General features: G+C 43.9%; 1 protein-coding gene across 11 annotated transcripts; it reads right to left on the minus strand.

The window, feature by feature from the left end:
- Nucleotides 1-414: 414 nt before the first annotated feature.
- Nucleotides 415-23270, minus strand: si:dkeyp-121d4.3. 11 transcript variants are annotated; one of them, XR_006361828.1, is made up of 23 exons: nucleotides 22309-23270; nucleotides 22100-22150; nucleotides 21559-21749; nucleotides 21439-21481; nucleotides 21237-21362; nucleotides 20905-21012; nucleotides 20445-20663; nucleotides 19831-19977; nucleotides 19506-19736; nucleotides 17446-17664; nucleotides 16691-16837; nucleotides 16376-16609; nucleotides 16061-16237; nucleotides 15760-15990; nucleotides 15563-15667; nucleotides 15346-15483; nucleotides 15016-15123; nucleotides 14893-14930; nucleotides 9274-11653; nucleotides 8207-8312; nucleotides 3076-6423; nucleotides 2936-2977; nucleotides 2821-2846 (listed from the first exon to the last, which is right to left on the minus strand). XR_006361828.1 is itself a non-coding variant. In XM_044045432.1 (22 exons), exons 1-21 carry the CDS (start codon nucleotides 22969-22971, stop codon nucleotides 6383-6385), a joined length of 5703 nt encoding a protein of 1900 aa, XP_043901367.1. In that variant the 5' UTR covers nucleotides 22972-23270; the 3' UTR covers nucleotides 884-899; nucleotides 6357-6382. The 11 variants fall into 11 exon arrangements, 7 of the variants coding, with proteins under 7 accessions (XP_043901368.1, XP_043901367.1, XP_043901365.1 ...); XM_044045432.1 differs by lacking the exons at nucleotides 2821-2846; nucleotides 2936-2977 and adding an exon at nucleotides 884-899 and having other exon boundaries at nucleotides 6357-6423; XR_006361826.1 differs by having other exon boundaries at nucleotides 2419-2846; nucleotides 2936-6423.
- Nucleotides 23271-23464: the final 194 nt, after the last annotated feature.

The following is a 23464-nucleotide window of genomic DNA, read 5'->3' on the forward strand; positions in this document are numbered from 1 at the left end:
TTTCTTTCACATTCTGTCTCTCACAGTTGAAGTGTACCTATGATGACAATGACAGACCTCTGTCATCATTTTAAGTGGGAGAACAATCGGTGGCTGACTAAATACTTTTTTTGCCCCACACACACACACACACACACACATATATATATATATATATATATATATATATATATATATATATATATATATATAGTAGAATTCCCAGGGTAATTATGCACACATTCTTACATTTCATTGGGCAGCACATTATCTTTGAGGAAGAGTGAATAATAATATGAGAGCGACTTTCAATCCCATCATTCCATCAAAATAAGACCGACATTAAATCTGAATTGAACATCGAAGCTAAATTGGCAAAGAAAAAGTTAAATCTATTGTCAGACGACTTTAAAAAGAGATTTGCTAATTAATGACCATTTTGTTCTGAAACATATTTATTTCCTGTATTTTCTGGTTGTATTTTGATATAAAGTTGATAGGCGATATATTTACAACATTTCTTTAGTTATTTTTGGAAAAAATAAAGTAAATTCAAAGTTTTTACTTTAATCATATGAACAGGGTTTTTTTTTTATGATCCCATTTTCTGTGTTGCCATACAAACCACAGTAAACTGAAATTAAACAAAGTTTAACCTTGAAATAAAACATTTCCTGTTGCTAAAACGTTATCAAAATGTTGTATTTTTAACCTAAAAAAATAAACTGTTATACAGTAAATACTAATTTACATGTGTGATGTGGACCAGACTGTCCTCCCAGCCTAAACTACACTATTATTAAAAAAAGGAAAAGAAAAATGCAGTGAGTAGTTGGAAACAAAAACACGAGGGCGCTGACGAGTCCGACGAGTCGACGACGTTCAGATGGAGTCTCATGAAGCTCCGCCTTCACTGCAGCCTGGAGAGAAAACAGAGACTCACCTTGTCGGATCCAACAGGTAAAACACAGCTAACGTGTCACACGTCCGTCTGAAGAATCTACAACTTCATTTACAGTCAGTAAATAAACATCTTTATCAGATCAATACAAGTCGTTATTGTTCTGATCGGTGTTCATTTATAGGCTAATATAAGCTAACATAATAATTACCTGATTTATACCGGAAACCAAATTTGTTCTTTACCTGTGCAAAATAAAACTAAAAGCAGGTTCAAGAATTTTAAATAATTTTAATTCTAATTCACATTTACTGTGCAGCTTTACTGTGCTCCTTTCAATCTGGCCTTCAAAATAATAGCCACTGACTTCGGCTTTTTACAACTTCTTATATAAAACTTTTGACACAATAAAATAGCTCACAACCAACGTTCTTTTAAAATAAAACACATTTTTAAAATAACGTTTATTCTCTCGAACTCTAAAAAACAACCCTGTGTTTTTTTAATGCTATTTTTAGTGTTAGTAGTCTTTCCACAACTGTCATTAGCAGTGACAGGAAGTAGTCAAACTTCAGAACAAGAGTGATGTCACATAGAAACATGCTAATGTAACACTGGGCTAATGTAAAAACAAGCTAACTAACAGACAGACATGCTAACTAAGCAGACTAACACTACCACTTACGGAGGTAACATGAGGCTAAAGTCGTTATTTAATAGGATGCAATAATGTAATTAACATGCTAATTAGCAAACTCTGGTTTAACTTCAGAGATAACGGCTATGATATATACTATGACCATGGACACAGGTTTAATTCAGACACTGCCTTCAAACACCAATACATTCATTGTGATTGTGATAACGTCAAATTCATCGAGTTGACAAAATATTGGAGCCCAGGGAAGTTACATTTTCAGTGGACGTCGAGTAAATATGTTGGAATTTTTTTTCGTAGGATAAAGTTCTTGATTTCCTTGTCAAGATTAGTTGTTAAAAGGTAAATTGACTTCACAAACTGAACCCCAAACACGTCGTATTCAGAACTTCCCATGTCCGTAATCAAGAATTTGAAGGTACCAACAGTAAAAATCACTCTCAGTTCAAACAAAAGAAAAAGTAAAATTCATGAAATGTTTTCCTTCGTCTTTGTTTAGTAACGACTCAGAGACTGACGTCAACAGTTGAGTAGGGTTTATTGTTTCATGTCAGACAAACATTTGACTGTAAAGTTCTCAATAAACCAAAGCTAAAACTACCAAGCAACCGGTGACCATCGAAGAAATCCTGATTGACCGGACTACAGTGTAAAATAATAAAAAAAAAAAACACATATCACCAATACACGTTTAACTTTTCTCGGACACCTTGTTCACTTCCATCTCCCACTTCTCCAGAAAATCCTGGAGGTTCAGGTTGAAGACATCAATGCCTTTGGGGGACAGATGGACGCCATCGGCGCGGTACAAACCAGTGTTTGCACCGCAGCGAATGTTGTCATGGGACAGTGATGTGCCGCCCAACTCTGAGATAATACTGTGGATTCTACGATTCACGGTTGTGCGGACCAAATCCACTTCGTGGTTGTCAGCCGAGTGGCGCCACACCCTCCGAGGGAGGATGTTGGACCACACAAGGACACACTGAGGGAAGATGCTCCTGATGGAGGTCAGGTCTTTCTTGACGGAGGCCAGCAAGTCAGTGGGGCTGTCGGTGCTCAGGTCGTTACCTCCCAGGTGAACAATGAGGACGTCGGGGTTGGGCCAGGTGACCTTCAGCTGGTGGAGCTGGGGCAGGAGCTGAGACCAAGTCATGCCTTGGGTGCCCTTCCACCAGAGGGCCACCTTACTCCGTTCCATGCCCAGCTGCATACCTACCTCTGGAGACTTAGCTCGAGATTCAGCCCAGTACACCAAAGAATGACCACAGATCCAGACATTCTTGGGCTCGCTGCTGATTGGCTTTCCTGGAAATTCCAAAAGTGGACTTTAGTAAAATGAAACACCAAAAATCTTTCACACTAATCACATGAAAGTAGACCTGCCAGGATTGTACCTGAGTCCTGGAGCTGGTTTCAAAAAGATCTGCCCAACTGGTCTAGAGAATCCAGAATATGAACACATCAGCACAAAAGTCAGAACTGGTCTCAAATTCACAAATCCACCATGGTTCTGGTTTGGCATATTAATGTTTACCATTAGTCACATAATGGCTGTTTAGGATTTCCCATTCAGCTTCTCCATCTCTTTGGGTCACCGCAGCGGATTACACTGGATGTGGTCCCCCCCATGGATGGGGTCAATTTAGAGTGTCTGATTAAGAACTAGCCATGGGGATTAGGCCTTCAACATCTTGGGGATTTGAACTGGCAACTCTCCATTTACAAGACCAGGTCCTTTCTGTTCGGCCATGGGCTGCCCAATTGCTGTTAAGAATGCAAGCCATTTTGTTTGCGTGCAATTTATCAAGACCTCTAGTGCTGTTTATTACCTGCAGAGGGCGCACATCAAACAAAGTACTGACATAAGTTGCATAAACATAATGCACAGGTATTATTTGAAATATCAAACCCTAGTTCTGATGTCCAGCAAGAGGGACCAAGTCTTCATGAAACCAGCTGATATTCAACATCAGTAGATTCTGGAGGTGCAGTTTGAGTCACTCTACAAACATTTTTATAAACATTAGCATGATTGCACTATGTAGCTTTCTAACTCGTGACACCACGTTTTAGCAACTAAAGTAACTTTTACTGCAGCAACAGCTTCTGATGTCCACTTTGTATGAATAGAAAACATTTACTAATATTAAAAAATGATTGAACATAATCACCTACCATCACTGTAAAGATAATAAACTTCTTAATTTTAAAACAAAAACTGGAAAACTATGTGTTTAATCAGATTATAACCTCCCTAATCATCAGGATTCTGTGGCGAGTTCTGGATCCAGTGTTTCGTTCAGAGAAAGGAAATGGCAGTGAAGGTCAAGGGTCAATAGAATGTGACCAATAACACAAAAACCAGGTTGATAGCATTTTATCAACACAAACTGCTACCTAACTAAAGGTGGCGAACAGCTGTGAGCATCTTACCTCACCAGCAGAGGGCAGACTCTTCTGTTTAAACCAATGAAGGGCTGCAAATAGTCTTCTGTGATCAAGCTTCTACAAAATAATGATATCATTTGCGACATGTCACCATGAAACGCGTTGGCTTCAGCAAAGGTTGCTGCAATTACGTTAGCAGCAGCATAAAATGTAATCCATTTCAGTTCCTGACTCCACACTGAACCTTCACTTATCTGAACTCCGCCCCCTTGAGTTTAACAGTGACTTAAAGTTCATCGAGGCTCGCTGTGACATCACGGTAGATTTAAACACACCAACAAGACCAAAGACTAGCGCTGCGTATCGCTAGTGTTGTTTCAATGTCTCAATAAGACAATATTGGTGATAAAGCTGAACTTTAAAGATCTGTGCTTTTTTTTTCAAAAGCCATGAAAAACTTTAAATAAATGGGAAAGAAAATGAAGCCATAATTAAGCAAAACTAAACCAGTTACAGACTAACTGAGTAAAAGTTTATAATAAATCTTGAGTTAAAACAAACCTAAAACTTTTTTTTGGAGGATATCTGCATCAGGTCCTGGTTTATGTTGAACCGGTTTTCACCAGGTGGGAGGAGTCACCTGGTTGGGGGCATGTGGTGTCTTTTGTCTTTACCTGCCACGGAAGAGTGATCTGGACTCTGATCAAACAAAAAAATACACGGCGGACTGAAACGCGCATCCATCCGCTAACTTCCTTGCGCAGCTCACCTCCATCACCACACGCCAGTGACAGATGACACGTGACAGCAGGTGGCGCTCAGTGCTTCAGCTTTGATGTCGTTTAAAAGAAGAAAAAAAGAAAAAAAGAAAAAGTTCTATACTGGTGCCACATTGGAACCAGGTTCCAGTGCCTAGCTTGACAGGACAGATGCTAATCCACCGACAGAACCACGACTGTTTTACGTAAAACACATTAGAAGCCTGCTTCTGCCACTAATTATCTAGTTCAAGGGTATCAAGGGTAAAGATCTGTGGTGTGAATAGTTCAAAATGGCAATTTGCATACAATGTGAATAAAGAGAGCTACGTCCAAGTGGATCAACTTGAGTTCACTTAATAAGGACTGTGTGAAAACACCCTTAAGACCCATTTATACTCGATACAAAAGATTAACGGAACCCTTCGTCAATACGTCCCAGGAGAGACAGTGACGGATAAAACAGAACAATACCACCAGAGATAATGGGGTCAGTATAGAGTCAAGGGTCTAAACGACGACAAGTCTTTCCAGGTGTTTGTTATGTTTCTTAGAGCATCTCGGTGAGAATTCATGTATTTGATGTTAATGGGATGACTTACATTCCGCGAAACGTCTCTCTGTCTATTTCGGATCAAGCACAATAAAATGACCTCTTCAACAGTCGCCATATTTGCTGATGCTTGAACTGCACTCTAGAGGAAGTATTGCAAAGCAACCACACCTACGCAAAAGATGTAAAGAGGTACGGTAGTGACAGAGATAACATTTAGGATGGGCGGATGTAAAGCAGAGGACAATGGAGTATAAATGGGCCTTTGGACAACCGACGGGCTAATTCACACAACTGACTCCTAATGAGGACGTATTTCAAGAATTTAGCTTTAGCAATTAGCTTGTGCAAGTCATTGAGGGAAGGTATAGAGTTGACCACTTACCGTATTGACGACTGACTAGCAGTAAGTCTCATCTGAAAAATGCTAAAGCTAATGATGTCGCTACATTAGCTTCTTGAGCTAACATGGATTGATTTAGACATTAGGCAGCCAACAACCCAACATTTCTTACATTCTTAATCATGAGGCAACAACAATTAAAGTAAACAGCTTAGCTTAGATATGACGATGATCAAGTTACTGAAACCTGTGTTATTGAGAACAATCAGCACAGCCTTCAGACTCCCACTGTAAAGCATAATGATAGCTGACTTTAAGTGCCTACAATGAAAACTCTTTGGTTAGCTTCCTGAGCTAACTTCAGGTTCACAGATTATAGAAGCTAGATCTATAAAAGCAATAGAGAAGCTAGTTCAACCATCTTTCTTAAGCATACACCTGCAGAACACGGTTCATTACAAAATATGTTGGCACAAATGTCCACCTGCTTATTATCTAATACCTCTGTGACTGAGACATGACTAACACGATCTTGTGAAGAACTGAAACTTGGCTCGGCCTCTGAGGTTTTGTTGAATTGCCAATATGACTTAAAGATATTAAAGTCAGTATAAATCTTGATCTGCTGTAAGTTCAGACTAAAGCAAACATTTAAACATGTGACTAAGTAATCAGAACGTTTTTAACATTAACAATAACAATATTTAAAGTGTCATCGGCAAACATGTAGCCTCATCTCAGTTTGACACAAACAGAATAAGAACTTGACTTACCCTCAACAGCTTTACAAGAACACCCTTCAAAGACTTGCCAAAGGAAATGTTCTTAATGTTCCATGTACTAAACAAAAAGTAACAAAGACACAAAAAAATACGTATCTGACCTCAAATAAATTAACTTGTAAAAACCAAAAGCTGTTTAGCAACTTCAGTTATTCCAGAACATTTAAAGCTGCAATGTAGAAAACACTTTTAAAGAATCACAAACAAATTACAGATTTAAAGAGTCCAATCTTTTCTTTGTGGTGATATTTATCTTAGAAAAACTAACTTCTAATATTTAAATCCTGTATAAACAAAAGTCTGTAGCATTCTCCCTAATCTGAATTCTGTACTGAACAAGCCATGTGAACCTGAAGGCCTACTAGGTCCTGGACCAGATGCACTTCTGAAGCAGTCAAAACACGATCCATGTGAAGTGACCGCTACATAACTTCATGAAATGGGAGTCGCTAGCCAACTTTAAGAAGTTGGTACGGTACGGTAGTGAAAGGTAGTACAGGCACCGTGGTTTTTCCTCCGACAGCGTGGAACGTGGATGCTAAAGACCAGGTTCTCGTGTCAAGTCTGTACGCAATTCTACTCGACTTTCTTATCTCCAAGCTACGGCCGCACTGGCTGCTGTCTTCCGCACGTTGCATCTTCTTTCTCTTCTTCTTTAGCATGCAAAGTCAGGCAGGAACACTTGTATATGCTGCCTCCATCCATTCCTGGAAGAATTGCAGTCTCTGTACATGCAGTACCTACATAACTCAAAGAACACTTGTACCCCCCTTGGTTACATTGGTTCTGGTGACACACACTGAAAGTCTTAAGTAACAGAACTTACAGTAGAGGGAGACACTGGGTGTGAGCTCAGCAGTCGCCACAGTTGGTCCTTTTAATAAAAGTCAAAGCTGCTATAATCATCCTCTTATAAATGATGGTGCAGCAGTGAGTAAGGTATGGATGATAAAGGACAGTCCAGCCGCATGGACAAGCCTTGCCGATTGGGAGGAGTCTGACTGGCTATAAAACTAGAAACAGCAAACCCAAACCTACAGAGACTACCTGACCTGCCTTTTAAGTACTTCATGTCTAGCTAATAACCAGGACTAGATATCAGCTAAGTCAGTTCGTGAAGTCCGTATTAAAAAGAATTAGTAGTAAAGTTACGTTAACGTACACTTTTATCAAATATTAACGTATGAAAAAATAAAGCTTAGTGTATCGGCTTTTACGCAAATTAATAGAAAACATGATGTACCTTCTTGATCTCTCATTATCTCAAATGGGTTCCATAAACCTCTAGATAGCAACAGAGTCATAATATAAAGAAGAAAATATGTTACTTTTGCCTTCTTTTCTTGATTGCCAGAACAAATCGCTAGGCTCGGCGAACATGTGATATTCCACTGTAGCTGCAATTCTCATCTCTATCACAAAATTTAAAGAGACATCAATGTGGCACTGAAATGCTGTGGAGAGTATGGTCTCTATCTAAGGGGCCTAGTTAGGCCTAGCTAATTATTTCTATACACTCAAGATCATATCTTAACATTTCTACCATACACATTTTCAAATGAGTGGCTGATCAAACCTGAAAAATACTCTGGGAGACAAACACATTTATCCCATCTTACCTGTTAAAGAAAAATAAAATAAAAATAGTTTTATCTTTCGTCTATATCCCTGAGTCTATATGACCGTACCATCTATAAAAAGGCATGCAGCTGTAAAAGTTCATCTTAAACGTATTTACGTCTATGAAGCACGCGAAGGACATAATCTTTCTCATGCTAAAACTCACAAATGTCTGTAATTTAAAGATTGCTAGTTATCGTCAAAGTGTCTTAAATTGATACCTGGGGCGACTGCCGCACCATCCTTGTCCCCTTGTTTCTTGCGGGCCATCTTCTCCTGGAACTGCTGTTCCCTTTTCTCCAAGATCCTCTGGTCATATAAATCCAGCTGCAACAGCAACACAAAATGTTTCTGAAGCTTTGGTAGTTCATTAACTCCACCGTGTGGATCCTTTTGATTACTACAGGACCATGCCAACTCCAAAGCCACGTCGCTTCTATAATTTCGTAGTTGGTAGATCGAGCCATTAGTCAATCAATTATCAATAATGTATGATATTAAACTGGAAAGGGGGCAACCCATAGCCAAGTGGAAAGGGAACTTGGCTTGTTACGAGAGGGTTGCCCGTTTGAATTTCCACCTGTTCAAGGGCTGGGGTACCACTGAGCAGGTTACACAAATCCCCACTGTCCATTGGTAATTGGACACTCTAAATTGACAGGGCACTCCTAGTTCCAGTCCCAAGCCTGCACAAATTTGTAGTGACACAATACTATAATTGGTGTTAGAATCTCTGCCAAATCAAATTTGTGGATTCTCAACTATGGAGATGCCCAAAGAGTGAGAAGCCAAAATAAGCAGTTCCTTTAATGTTCATCTTAGCTTTAGCACAACATTTACTCCTACAGCTACCTAGCAGCTGTAGTAGCTGCTGTGAGCTCTCCTTACAGGAAGGACATAAGGAATTTAGCGCCCTCTTCTGGTCGCTTGACAGCCTTCACACTTGGCAGGTGACCTAAGGGCACCAGTGTGTACAGTGCAGACAACCAAAATGTCTGAGCCTTAGTAGGAAAATATTTTTTTACATCCAGTAGAATATCAAGCTTGATTGATAAACACTTTTGCCAAGTTAAAAATAAAATTAACCTTTATTTAAATTAAGTCCTGCATATCCACTTGAATTTGTTGTGGGGGATTCTATGTACTGTAGGTCAGAATCCACCAAAAAGAGAACCCCAGATCTAATATAAGACTGTGCCGTGGGTAACATTAGACTACATCGATAATTCATATGATAAGCCAGAACCAGTACTTCTACTCATGTTAAAAGGTACAACAGGAATCATACCTTCTCCTTCTGCTTTGCCTTCACGTCTTCATCCGTCTCTGTAGAAACCTGAAAACTGGACACTGATGGAGACTCAGTGGGTAAACTGAACTGGACTGACTTCACTGGTTTGGCTGTGGGTTGTGATGCCAGAGACTTGACAGTCTCTATGACCTTCAAACATCTGGCCATAGTCGTAGAAATGGCTGACTGGTCATTGCTCGGAGGACTTGATGTGACTGGTAACTGTGTTGCCGTGGCAGTGGTTATGGGCTGTGGAGGACTGGTATCAGATAATTGTGCTGCAGGGGGCTGGCCAATGAAAGGTAAGGTTGTATTATTGGGCGTCGGAGCAAAAGGAGGTGGTACAGTGGGGCGCCGTGGTGGAGGTCCAGGAGGGGGCCCTGGAGGAGGCTGGCCAGGATGCCGTGGAGGTGGTCCAGCAGGAGGTCCAGGAGGAAAGCCAAATCTCTGTGGTAGTTGACAGGCTGGTTGAGTTCCTATGCTTGTAGCTGTCAAGGTCTGTTCTTGATAAATGGTGCCTCCCAGTGGCCAGTTAACAGGTGGGGGTGGGTGTATGTATTGAGTCGGCGGAGGCCCAGGAGGTGGTTTTGGAGGCATGGTGGAGGGGAGAGTACTCCCCATCGTCTTGGTGAGATTCTGTAACTGCTGTGCCTTCTTTAGTGTCTCCAGCTCTTGCTGGTCTAGGAATTCTTCGTACTCTGACACTGTTCTATGTCTGCTGAGTGACTCCACACTGGAGGATCTAATGGGAGAGGGAGTATGGTTGCGATCGGGTTCAACTGATCCCGTTCTACATGTTTGCAGTTCTTCTTTTGTGGAGGACAATGTCTCTCTTTCTGTGGAGGAGGACTTTGGACTGTAGATTTTCTCCTGAGCCCGGCTCGCCAGTTTAGACACATCCCCCGAACTCAGCTTCAGGCCAATCGAACGGAGTAGACTCTGGATCTTGTCATAGGGTTCTGCCTTGATCTTTGATTCTTCATTGATTCTCTCCTCCGAGGACTGTTTAGGGCTTTGTTGTTTCTTTTCCCCTTCTAGAGCTTGACTGCTGCTTGGTTGCTCTTGGACAAGTCCAACAAAACGAGAGAATCCTGCACCATCTTGAAGAGCCCGCTCATGAGGCAGAAGGTCATCTCTGACCTGAATCAGTTCAGATTTCTTTTCAGCCACAACTTTTTTGTTCAGCATGTCAAGGAAACGGTCCAGTGGTGGTTTCTCAACTGGAGGCGATGGACGCTGGGTTACATTCTTCAGCTTGGGGGATGGACTTCGAGGAGGCGGTTCAGCGGGAGAAGGAGGTCTGAAGGGAGTTTGGGAAAATGAGGCAGTTGAAGCAGGTTGTGAGGAGGCTGCCTGCTGTAAAGAAGGGGATGGATTGTGGGGCTCCAGAGACTGGGTCACTTTTGCAGGGCGATGTGGATCATCGTTAGGTCGGTCTGAATATGCTGGTTCATAGTAGCGTTCTTCATAAGGTTCATCATAAACATCGTAGCGATCAGTGTAGCGATTACTGGCAGACGAAGGGACACCACTGTAGGGCGGTTCACTGTACACCCGACTTTCATAAGGAAGCTCACTGTAAGGTCGGTCAGTATAAGGAGGGTTGGGGTAGGGGCGAGCTGCATATGGGTCACTATAGCGGTCACCATATCGCCGATCTTGGTAAGGACTAAACGGTCGATCATAATATGGATCATCGTAATGTTGAGGAGGGCGATGGTCGTACTCCGGTCCTTCGGGTCGTTTCTTCAGGATGGAACGGACTGGTTTGAACTCGGGGAGTGGCATAGTGATCCTGCCGTGATCATAGTCGATGCAAGTCCTGTGTCCAGGTTCCAGACCCCTGGGATCTATGTCCACCAGAGCCTTTTTGTAGGCTATCATCTCATTAAGCTCTTCTAGCTCACGCTTCTTCCTAGCTAGCTCATCATCAAAGCCTCCACGTCTTTGAGGAGGACTCAGCTCTCTCCTCCTCTTCGGAGGCTCCTCGCGTTCTCTGCAGCTCCTTTCTGGGGCCTTTCTGGACCTTTCCTTGCTCCGACTGCGACTCCTACTGCGACTCCTGCTGCGACTCCTGCTGCGACTCCTGCTGCGCCGGTGTGACTTCTCACTCTCTCTGCTGTTTCTGTACCTGCTTTTACGATCTCGTTCGGCACTGGGACTATGTTTTCTTTTGACACGGCCAAACTCGTCTGTGATTGGAATCCTGCTCCTACTTCGACTCCTGCTCCTACTTCGACTCCTGCTCCTACTTCTGCTGTGGCCATATTTGTGCCGGGGGGCGCTGTGATCCCGCCTGCTGATGCTGGACTTGTTGTCCTGCGCTCTAAGACTTTTCACTACTGCCTTTAGTTTTTCCTTCTCTGGTTTTTCTTTCCTGAAATGTAGACACAAGGTTTCATTTGTAAACATTTTGTACATATTTTTGTATGTATGTTAAATGAGAGACTTTTATCAGAGCCTGTCACGTTTATACAACAAAAAGATGAACAACTACTTTCTAAGAACCTACAGTCATTTTGAGGTGAGAAGTATTTATTGACATGAAAATTTGCTTTGAATCCAGTCAAAGCAGCTTTTTTGTATCTGAAAGTAACATTGTGTCGGGTTCACATTCAAACAATCAGAACGCATCCTGTTGACCATCTTTTGATACTACAAACTCAACATTAGCTAATCACCTCTACATGTTCAAGCAACTCAAACTTTTGTGTCGCACTTGATCTAAAAAGTTAGGGTTAATCACAATTTTTTGTCGTTTAGTTGTCATTAACGTGCAAAGGCCTTAGGATGACCCTGATTTTACCCTTAAAGCCCACCCAACGTGAGAGGCTGATTTGCCAGATTTCAGTCCTGATCTGGTTCTTCCAACAATCGTGGGGGAGTTCCAAACTGATGCTTATTTGAACAGATTATCTGGCCAAACATCCTGTTGTGTGAAGGGTTAACAGATGTGGACGCACGTCTTCCAGATTTCAAATCTTGAGTATTAAACATGTTTGACATGCGATTGGTGGTGAAGAGCAATAAGCAAGTTGACCTAGAAACGGACGTTGTGTCCAGTGGGTATGGAAAGCATTCAGACCCCTTTAAATTTTTCACTCTTTGTTTCATTGCAGCCATTTGCTAAAATCAAAAAAGTTCATTTTATTTCTCATTAATGTACACTCAGCACCACATCTTGACAGAAAAAAAACAGAAATGTAGAAATATTTGCAAAGGTATTAAAGAAAAAGTGAAATATCACATGGTCATAAGTATTCAGAGCCTTTGCTCAGTATTGAGTAGAAGCTCCTTTTGAGCTAGTACAGCCATGAGTTTTCTTGGGAATGATGCAACAAGTTCTTCACACCTGGATTTGGGGATCCTCTGCCAGTCTTCCTTGCAGATCCTCTCCAGTTCTGTCTGGTTGGATGGTGAACGTTGGTGGACAGCCATTTTCAGGTCTCTCCAGAGATGCGCAATTGGGTTTAGGTCAGGGCTCTGGCTGGGCCAGTCAAGAATGGTCACAGAGTTGTTCTGAAGCCACTCCTTCGTTATTTTAGCTGTGTGCTTAGGGTCATTGTCTTGTTGGAAGGTGAAGCTTCGGCCCAGTCTGAGGTCCTGAGCACTCTGGAAGAGGTTTTCTTCCAGGATATCTCTGTACTTGGCCACATTCATCTTTCCTTCAATTGCAACCAGTCGTCCTGTCCCTGCAGCTGAAAAACACCCCCATAGCATGATGCTGCCACCACCATGTTTCACTGTTGGGATTGTATTGTGCAGGTGATGAGCAGTGCCTGGTTTTCTTCACACATACCACTTAGAACGCCAAAAAGTTAAATCTTGGTCTCATCAGACCAGAGAATCTTATTTCTCATAGTCTGGGAGTCCTTCATGTGTTTTTTGGCAAACTCTCTGCGGGCTTTCATATGTCTTGCACTGAGGAGAGGCTTCCGTCGGGCCACTCTGCCATAAAGCCCCGACTGGTGGAGGGCTGCAGTGATAGTGGACTTTGTGGAACTTTCTCCCATCTCCCTACTGCATCTCTGGAGCTCAGCCACAGTGATCTTTGGGTTCTTCTTTACCTCTCTCACCAAGGCTCTTCTCCCACGATTGCTCAGTTTAGCTGGACGGCCAGGTCTAGGAAGAGTTCTGGTCGTCCCAAACGTCTTCCATTCAAGGATTATGGAGGCCACTGTGCTCTTAGGAACCTTGAGTACTGCAGAAATTCTTTTGTAACCTTGGCCTGATCTGTGCCTTGCCACAATTCTGTCTCTGAGCTCCTTGGGCAGTTCCTTCGACCTCATGATTCTCATTTGCTCTGACATGCACTGTGAGCTGTAAGGTCTTATATAGACAGGTGTGTGCCTTTCCTAATCAAGTCCAATCAGTTTAATTAAACACAGCTGGACTCCAATGAAGGAGCAGAACCATCTCAAGGACAATCAGAGGAAATGGACAGCATGTGAGTTAAATATGAGTGTCACAGCAAAGGGTCTGAATACTTATGACTAGTGGTGCAACGGATCATCATTAATCCGTTCGGATCAATATCTTCGGTTCGGCACACACGTAATCCGCGGATTGATTTATGAAAGTTGTGCGCATGTTCAGTCCACACACAGCGTGGTCATGGCGAGCGGAGGAACGGAGGAGCTTGAACGCCCCGCGTCATTTAAATCCCCTGTATGGGAGAATTTTGGCTTCCCTGTCAAATATAATGACGAAGGAAAGAGGTTAGTGGATAAAACTGTGATGGTGTGTAGGCACGGTGGCACAAGAAAGCCACATGACAGTGGAAACACATCAAGCATGGCCACGCATTTGAAGCGACATCACCCCCGTGTTTCACTGACAGGAGTGAAAACAAAGGCTGCTCAACAATCGCTTATCACCGTGGCATTTAAGCACGCTATCGGTGAGTTTATAGGTGCAGACATGAGGCCATGTTCGCTTGTGCAAAACAAGGGCTTTAAACACATGCTGATAGTGCTTGAGCCACGTTGCGACGGTGCGCCGTCGCACACCCACTTCAGCGAAAAGATTGTGCCAGACTTTTTTTGCTGATGCAAAAAATGATCCGATCCGTGAGTTTTTTGATCCGTTGCACCCCTACTTATGACCATGTGATATTTCAGATTTCTTTTTTAATAAATTTGCAAACATTTCTACATTAGTTTTTTTTCTGTCAAGATGGGGTGCTGAGTGTACATTAATGAGAAATAAAATGAACTTTTTTGATTTTAGCAAATGGCTGCAATGAAACAAAGAGTGAAAAATGTAAAGGGGCCTGAATACTTTCCGTACCCACTGTACTTTCGTTTCAAATCGAACCAGCAACAGTGTAAACGCTTAATGTGTTTTGCATATGCATCACAACCGGACAGAGAACTGTCAACGACGTCGACAGTCCGCATCCATGTCTGCTTACATTCTGTAGTTTCTGTGAGATCCCATATCCCTGGAATCTTGGTTTGATAAAAGGCCAAGTGTGTGGTCTTACCTGTGCACCCTCAGGATTAAAACATTAAAAAGCTGTGTCTGTGGTCTCCCACGTTTTTAAAACCAATTCTCCAGTGTGGGACAGGCTTAAGCTAATAATGATAAATTACTCATAAAAGGTTCATAACTCACTCTGCCTCCTCTGCAGCTTTGCTCAGTTTTATGGTCATCTACCAGGAGAGAAAAACAACAACGTTAAAGCTTTTTACATTTTCTTGACTGTATCAGGTTGAACATAAAACAGCCTGTTCTTACCTTCCCTTTGTTTGCTCCGACCGCAACGAGTTTGCGAGCCGGAAGGAAAACGTTCTCTGTGAAACGTTTGATCCTGATGGCCTGGGTCCCGCCCTCTGCCGTCTCATGCTTGGAAAAAACATAGTTTAAGGCATGGTCCAAACAAGACGGTTTTTATTGGATCAGCGTTTCACCGTTGTGCGGATGAAGACATTTCCTGAATCAATCCGTGTTTACGGAAAATGATTATTTAGGTTTCTTTCTGACCTCCATGTGGATAATGTAATGTAATGTAATAATGGGTAATAGGTCTAAAACTTGTAGGGGTCAGCAGATGTAACCACGACTCACCGGGATGACGCTGAACTCAACCTTCTCGTTTAACTCCAGCCTCTTCTTCTCAATCACCTCTGACATGAAGAAGAAGAGCTGTGGGTTCTGACTGCACTTGATGAGGCCTGAGGGCCCTGAGAACTCGATCACGATGCCCTGAAGGAAAAACAATATTTCAGGGTCACTGGGTTCACGTCTGGGTTTCTGTAACGTTGGAGTTGTTCCAGAGTCTCACGTTTCGACGTTGTTCGGTGGACTCTTCGAAGGAGTCGGGCAGGATTTCCACATAGGTCGCTCGCTCCTCTTTGGTCTCTGAATTGGTGGCAATGTTGAAACGTACCTGAGATCAAACATGGAAAAAACACATTAATATCAAAGTTCAACGTCTCTCTAACAGTGAGATAAAGACATTTTCATGGAGAAGCCTCTCACCTTGTCTCCGTCCAGCATGGTGGCCGTGGTCAGCAGGTCTCTGGGACCGAAGCTAAGCTGCTTCTGTTGACCGTCGATGGTCATCACCAGTCGTCCCAATTCGTGGCCTGTTTTTGCTCCGCCTCCAGCCTGCAACACATGATCCTCCTTCTTCACCTCCATCTTTTCCTCCTCTGTGACAGGTTTTCCTTCCTCCTCTACTTCATCTTTTGTCTCCACTTTTATTTTCACCTGAAGAACAAAACCCCGGTTTTGAAAACCAAACACATTTTTAAAGACAAGATAAAAAATTTTTTTTTACCTGTCCCCCTCCTGTGTGCTCCTCCTCCGGCTCCTTCTTGATCTCCCTGCGAGGGAATTGGGAGATGGCCCTGAGGACAGTTCCTTCAAACCTCTCCTTGCTGATGTCGTCTCGCGTGCAGGGATCTCTCACCGAGAAGCCGAGCGGCGTCCACTGTGAGAGACAAGTTCCGTTTAACTAGAGCCGGGAGAAATCATGGTGATTCTCTCGTGAACGTTTATGAAACATAAATGAAGAAAAGCTTAACACCTCTCATCACCTTGTTCACTTTAAGATGACTGAGCGAGTGACGCCTGCTCCCCCTCTCCCCCTCACCTTGTCTTTAGCTGCGGCAAGCGCCGCTGCAGCCTCCTCCTTCCTCCTCCTCTCTTGCTCCTCCTCCTCCTTCTCCCCCCTCTTCTCCTCCTCCTCTTGTTTCCTCTTCTTCTCCTCCTCCTCGAGCTTCTTCCTCCTCTTCTCCTCCTCCCCACGTCTCTTCTGCTCTGCCAGGATTTGGTCCTCAAACCTTTTCATCCTCCTCAGTCTGATTGCTCGCTTCTTTGACTTCACCTGCAGAGACAGACAGAGTGAGTGAGACAAAGACACTTCCTGTGTCCCCAGGGTCAGGTCTGGGTCTGGGTGTGGACTCACTATGGTCGTAGTGAACTCCACTTCCTGGTGGATGTCACTGCTGTTGAACTCTGTGTCACTGAAGTTCTCGCAGACGTCGAAGGGAAGTTCACCGTGGTCGTCAGAGTTTATGATGCCCTCTTCAGGCCCAAGGACGGTGATGATGCCCTGAAACACAGGAAGTACACAAAAACAATACATCAGCTACATAATAATGCACAAAAACGCTACATCAGCTACGTAATAATACACAAAAACGCTACGTAATAATACACAAAAACGCTACATCAGCTACATAATACACAAAAACGCTACGTTAGCTACGTCATAATACACAAGAACGTTATGTTAGCTCCGTAATAATACACAAAATGCTACATTAGCTACGTAATACACTAAAACACTAATTAGCAACATAATACACAAAAACGCTAAATCAGCTATGTAATACATAAAAACATAACCTTATAATACACAAAAATGCTACGTTAGGTAAGTAATACACAAACACGCTACATAACACACAAAAACTGCTGTTATAATACAAAAACGCTACGTTAGCTACTTAATAATACAAAACTGCTACATCATAATACACAAAAACACTATATTAGCTACGTGACGACGTGCATCAGTTATTATGAAGTAATTTACATACTCAGTAATGTCGATTTGTGTTGGAACACAAATGACGATATTATTTCAAACGATGCATGTATCGCCCACCTCTAGTGATGACGTCCTTGTGTGTGTGTGTGTGTGTGTGTGTGTGTTACCAGCTCTCTCTTCTCCTTGGTGTAACAGAATGTGAATGGGATCTTGGGTTTGATGTTTGCCGCTCTCCTCTTCTTGGTGGAGGCATCGACGAGCAGGTTAATGAGCACGTGGTCGTTCCTCAGCAGCGTCACGCCGCAGTCCTGGTGGTTGAAGGTCACGTTTGTCTTGATCGGGCCGATGTTGGCGCTGATCTGACCCGGGTAACCCTGCAAGGTGGGCTGACAAGAGAGTGGGCGGAGTCAGTCGAGAAGTCACACCTGACCCTGTGGTCACCTATGGTCTGACTCCAGAGATGTACAGTAACAAAGTAGAACTACTTCACTACTGTACTTTAGTACTAAAATGCTGTATCTGTACTTTACTGGAGTATTTCTTTTTCTCCTACTTCCACTTGTACTTCACTACATATTTTCAATGAGTTTGGTACTCGAATACATTTTTAATGTGCTGCATCGTTATTTGTTACAATTACAAAATCAGCAATGTTGTTAGCCCTGCGTCTCTGACGCAAAGAATTCAGAAAGGATGCATTTATCACCGTCATTGCGTCAATGGGACGCGCACTGTCACAGCCCATTGTCTCCCCTCCCAGTCTCCGCTACAGTGCACATAACACCCTTGGGTCCCGGGACACATTACACTGAAAACCTAGCAACATCACTGCAAAATTGTTAGGAATCATTCCAAACCCATATGATCACTGCCAGAGCTGTAGATGGCTCTGTCACCAGGTTTGGATGAAGCTGGCTCATCACTGAGCCTTTCACTCTGCATGGACTTAGCACTCAACACTGGAGTTGCCTGTTAGTTTGTTTCCAGATGGAAGAAGAACCAGAAACACCACCTTCGACACCTTGAAATTCTTCGAGTGCTGGGGGTGTTGAGGAAGGAGCTCCACCCCTGGCCCTACTAATGGCGCATTTCCACCACCTCTACCTGCCTCGCCTCACCACGGCATGGATTAAGTAGCGTTTTCACTAGCGTAGTACCTCATACCAGGTACTATTTTTAGTACCTGCTCCGGCGAGGTTCCAAGCGTGCTAGTAGTAGGTAACTATGCGATGATTGGTCAGACTGCCGGCTGCTGACTGGTCAGTGTGTCCTGTCACAGGAGAAGACGTCTCACACACAAATCAAGCCAAACAGTGCCGAACGGTCGATCCCTTAAAACTACTTAATAATCCTAAAAACGTGGGTTCATTTCCAACAACTACCAGGGAAACCTCTATATTTAACAGGAGTCTTGAGTGGAGTGGTGTATTTAGGGACAGCACTGGCGATCGTGAGCGGCACCACAGACCTGTAGTCTGTGGAGTAGGAGGCTGTACTCCGGAGACGTGTGGACAGAAATCAAGCCAAACAGTGCCGAACTGTAGATCAGTTAAAACTACTTAACAATCCTAAACAATCCTGGGTTAATCTCCAACAACTACAGAAGTCTGGTGTGGAGGCACTAGTCACTCGTGTGTGGGTGTGTGTGTGTGTGTGTCGCGTAAAAAACAAAGTCACCACAGTTTCACTCAGCCGTGCAGTGATGACTCCGCCCACGTTAAGTAGGTACTTTTTTCTAGTGGAGATGCAACCTAATCGTGCTGAGACCAGTAGAGCCGGTGTAAATGCGCCATTAGAGTCTATGTTTTCATTTGTGGGCGTAAAAGAGCGTTCATATGGAACGAAATGCCTTCTCTGCCTCCCGAAAGATTGTGATATAATATAATATAATAAAATAATAAAATAATAATGGCCTTCAAAAATTCACCTTCAAATTTAAAGAACACATATCATTGTGAGTTAATAACTTCATAACACAATACTTCTACTTTTTTTGAGTAATACATTTTAAAATAAACTACTTGCAATACTCTCACTGGCTGTCAGCCATTTTCAGAGCAGTGGTCGAATTGACGTCTATAGCAGTCAATGAAAGCCAATGACTTAAGTGGAAGTACTAAAGTATTCAACATGTATTGTACTTAAGTGTGGTGTTTAAAGAACAACGTACTTGTAGTTTTACTCAAGTCTTGGTTTCTAGTACTTTATACATCTGTGTCAAACTCACCGTAGGCTCTATGATCGGCTGACTGACAATCCCCTCGTACAGTTCAGAGTCCAGCATCATACCGGGCGGCAGCTCCGCTTGGACCCTCGTCTTTCCTTCAGGAGTCTCCGAGTCTCCGTCGTGGTTTTGTTTCGCTGCCGCCAGCGCTGCCTCCTCTGTTGCGGACAACAGCGTGAGGAGAAGCGGCTCCTTCACGCGACGGATCCTGACGGCTTGTTTCCCAGACAACAACTGAAGATGAAGCAGAGGGAAAAAAAGAGGTGACGTTTGGAGCACAAACAAAAATGTGTGTTTATGAAGAGAATGTGACAGAGGACGTTCTGACCATGAGGACGGTGAACTCCACCTCCTCGCTGACGTCCTCGGCCGTGAACTCCACGTCACTCAGGTTTTCTCCAATGTCAAAGGGAAGTTCACCATGTTTTTCTGACTTGATGACGCCTTTGTCGTCTTTCAGGCTGATGATGATGCCCTGCAGCACAAACAGCAACAATGTTAGAGACGATTATCCGGAAACAACAGAAAATATACAAAAAAAAAGATTCTGTCTGTATGTCATTTGGTTTTTAGTTACTAATGATGAAAAAAAAAAATCACGTTTTTCAAAAATACACCAATAAAAAAAAATTGGGTTTTCAAAAATGTTACAAACACATTAAAAAAAAAATCACGTTTCCAAAAATATTAGGAACACGTTACTAACAATAATACAAGATGAACATGTTATGAACACGTTGGTAACAATAAAAAAAATGGCAAAAATGTTTGGAAAACATAACTAACGATTAAAAAAAGTTACTAACGATAAAAAGAATTACGTTTCCAAAACACTAGGAAAACACGTTACTGGCGTTAAAACAAAAACGTTTCCAAAAATGCAGTAGTGAACTCTGGAGTGAAGCAGCGCCCTCATGTGGACAGTTCACAGACGTCACTGACCTCCTCGCGTGTCTCCCCCGTGTGGCTGAAGGTGGCAGGGATCTGGGGTTTGATGTTGGTGGCCCTCCTCTTCTCCGTCACGATATCGGTCAGCAGGTTGATGAGGACCTGGTCGTCCTTCAGCAGCGTCACCGTGCTGTCCTTCCTCTCAAACGTCAGGTTGGTCCTCAGTGGACCGATGTTCACGTAGACCTGACCCGGGTACTGGCGCTCGCCAGGCTGTGGGACAACAAACACGGGCACGGGGGTAGGTCAGCTACCAGACATTTCCTCCTCCACAAAAGACAGTCTCCAAGTCTGTGTGATTCTTTCTTCTTCTTTTAATCTTAACAACCTGGTTAATTTCCATCAGATGTTCTGGATCTAACACAAACCAAACTCACTTCAGCAAAAACCCAAATGCCCTTTAAAACACTGTTTGTTGAGAGAGGGAGGGGAAAAAAAAAGATGACACACTCACCTGAGGCTCCACGATTGGTTTACTGACCACGGCCTCGTAGATGTCCACGTCAACGTTCTCCGTCCCACCTGGAGCCACTTTGACGTCCGTCGCTATCTGACTCTTGTGCTACAAACAAACAAAGATGCTTGAAACTTCATCGTCAAGTGAAATAAGTTCCAGCAGAGGGCGCTGTGATCTTGGCTCAGACAGTGAATGTAAATTAATAACTGCCTCACTTTAGTCAAATAATCATTTAGCTAAAAAATGAAATGACGTTTTGGTGACTTATCAAGTTTCTGATGAATAAAAATCTTTTGCTGATGTCAGCTGACACTAGGGGGCGACCTCACCTTGTTCTTACAGCCGGTGAAGTGAACTCTGACCCCGGGTGTCATGGCTTTGGGGTTACCAAAGAAAGCGCTGAAGCTGAAGGTGAATTTCTCCAGATCTTCTCTCTCGATGTAGCCAAAGGTCGGCTGGTCAGACAGAAGGTCAGAGGTCAGGTCTGCGTCTGTGTGCGTGTGTGTGAGCATGTCAGAGTTTGTTTCTTACCCCGATGAAGGAGATGATTCCTGTGGACCTGCCAGGAGGAGGCCTGAGGACATGGAGACAGAAGAGGACATCATCAGCTGTTGAGGAGACGATGTCCCCTCAAGTGATTCAAACACTCACTTGTCAAACTTGCGTTTTCCCAGAAGGCCGATGGCTTTGCTGGTCTTGCTGGGTTCAGGTTTAGGTTTTGAGACAGGGCTGGGTCCGGGAGCGACGCCATCAGCAGCAGGTGTCTTGGGGACAGTTGGATCTTCTTTCTTAGCTTCAGCTTGATTGGACTCAGTGGGCGGAGCTGAGATCAAGGCTTTGATCTGAGAAATAAATAAATTATAACAAAATTTAAGAGATTTCCTCAACTTTTAAATCTTTCAGCTAAAAACTGTTGTTTTTAGCTACTTCTTGTCCTTGTAATGTACTCTCTCTCTCTCTCTGCCTTAGACCATATTTTTAACTAAGTCAGTCAGTCAGTCAGTTAGTTAGTAGGTAGGTATAACTAACTGTAGGTATAGATATAATCAGTTATAGTTTGGTATAACTCTTAACCCACGTTTGACTCTGTGTTGGTTAACTTAACCCCTGTCAACTAGGGAAAGCTCATCATCACAGAGAAAACTCTGTACTGAACTATTAAACACAGATTTGAACCAAAGTCTGGACTCACCCACTCAGGCTGGTCCGGGGGTGGATTCACCAGCGGTTCCTCAGGGACAGGCTGAAAACCAGAGAGAAAACAGGTTCAGGTTTTGTCTGAATTCTTGTGTTTAAATATAGTACAAATGAAGCATTTTCTACTTCACTTGATCCACGGATCTTCAACCGGAACATTAAATAAAAACAGCTTCGTGTGACGACATAAAACTGAGTTTTTACCTCTCCTGTCCAGCCTGGAGGAGGGAAGGCCGGGAAACCGAACGCAGGGACAGGGGGCATCGGGGCCACCGGGGCCACCGGGGCAAAAGCTGCAGGGTCCGGAGGAGGAATCGCTACAGGGGGCGGGGGGATGACGGGAGGGGGTACAGGTGGAGCAGGCTCTGGACCCCAGCCCGCATGTCCCCAACCGGGTGGAGGGAGAGGCCTGTCGGGTCCCCAGCCGTCGGGGTGTGGAGGTCGCCAGTCATCTGGATGCGGGGGTCTCCAGTCATCCGGGTGCGGCAGTCTCAGGTCGTCAGGGTGAAGAAGTCTCCAGTCCTCACGAAATCGACGCCAGTCATCTAGAGGAGGAAGCCAGTCGTCGGGGGGCCCCCCCCAGCCCGGCGGTGGAGGTCCTCTTGGGTCCCAGTCAGGATGCGGAAGCCCTCTCGGACCCCAGTCTCCGTGCGGTGGTCCCCATCCACCAGGCGGCAGTGGTCCCCATCCTCCCGGTGGCGGAGGACCCCACTCATGTGGCGGCCAACCGTCAGGCGGCATCGGACCCCAGCCTCCAGGCGGCACCGGGCCCCACCTGGGTCGACCCATGTCGAACGGAGGCGCGTCTTCTCCCGGCGGTCCCATCGGGGGACCGCGTCGCTGCTCTCGACCCTTCCCTCGTCCCATTTCCTCCCCGGAATTAAGCTGCAGAGACACGGGGAGGGACGGTCCAGCGCCCGAGAGCTAACCGACTGAGCAGCGATAGCAGCTAATGACACAAACAATCCCGAGTTCAAGCTCAAAGACGTCGACTAACTGTTCACTTACGTTTCATTTATCGTTGAAACGACGCGACAACTCAGTGCAATCCAACAAAACGTCCGCATTTTAAGCCGAAAATCAAGGATTTTAGTCAAACTCTGAACAAAACAGAAGCTGCGTGTGTCTGTCTTCTACTTCCGGTTTGTACTCGAAGGCACCGCAGTGACGTGTTTCACATCGTTTACCGCCACCAGCAGGCAGGAGGTGTGAAGTACAGTGCCACGCTTTCCTTTGTACCGTTCTCTTCCTCGCGGTTTAACGACTGCTTGTGTTCATGTAGTTGAACTGCTGCCCCCTTGTGGTGTCACTCAATTACTCCGTCTTAATATTGCTTTATAATTACAGTATACATACATAA

This window comes from Solea senegalensis, linkage group LG15 (genome assembly GCF_019176455.1).
Source record: "Solea senegalensis isolate Sse05_10M linkage group LG15, IFAPA_SoseM_1, whole genome shotgun sequence".
In the NCBI taxonomy this organism is placed as follows: Eukaryota; Metazoa; Chordata; class Actinopteri; order Pleuronectiformes; family Soleidae; genus Solea; species Solea senegalensis.

Excerpts from the sequence above, each read along its gene's own strand:
- si:dkeyp-121d4.3 (XM_044045429.1), bottom strand. The coding sequence starts at position 22,971 with ATGGGACGAGGGAAGGGTCGAGAGCAGCGACGCGGTCCCCCGATGGGA. Across the intron at positions 19,737-19,830 it reads TGGAGTTCACCGTCCTCATG|TTGTTGTCTGGGAAACAAGC; the intron begins GTCAGAACGTCC and ends CTTCATCTTCAG. Across the intron at positions 15,124-15,345 it reads TTGAGTTCAGCGTCATCCCG|CATGAGACGGCAGAGGGCGG; the intron begins GTGAGTCGTGGT and ends GTTTTTTCCAAG.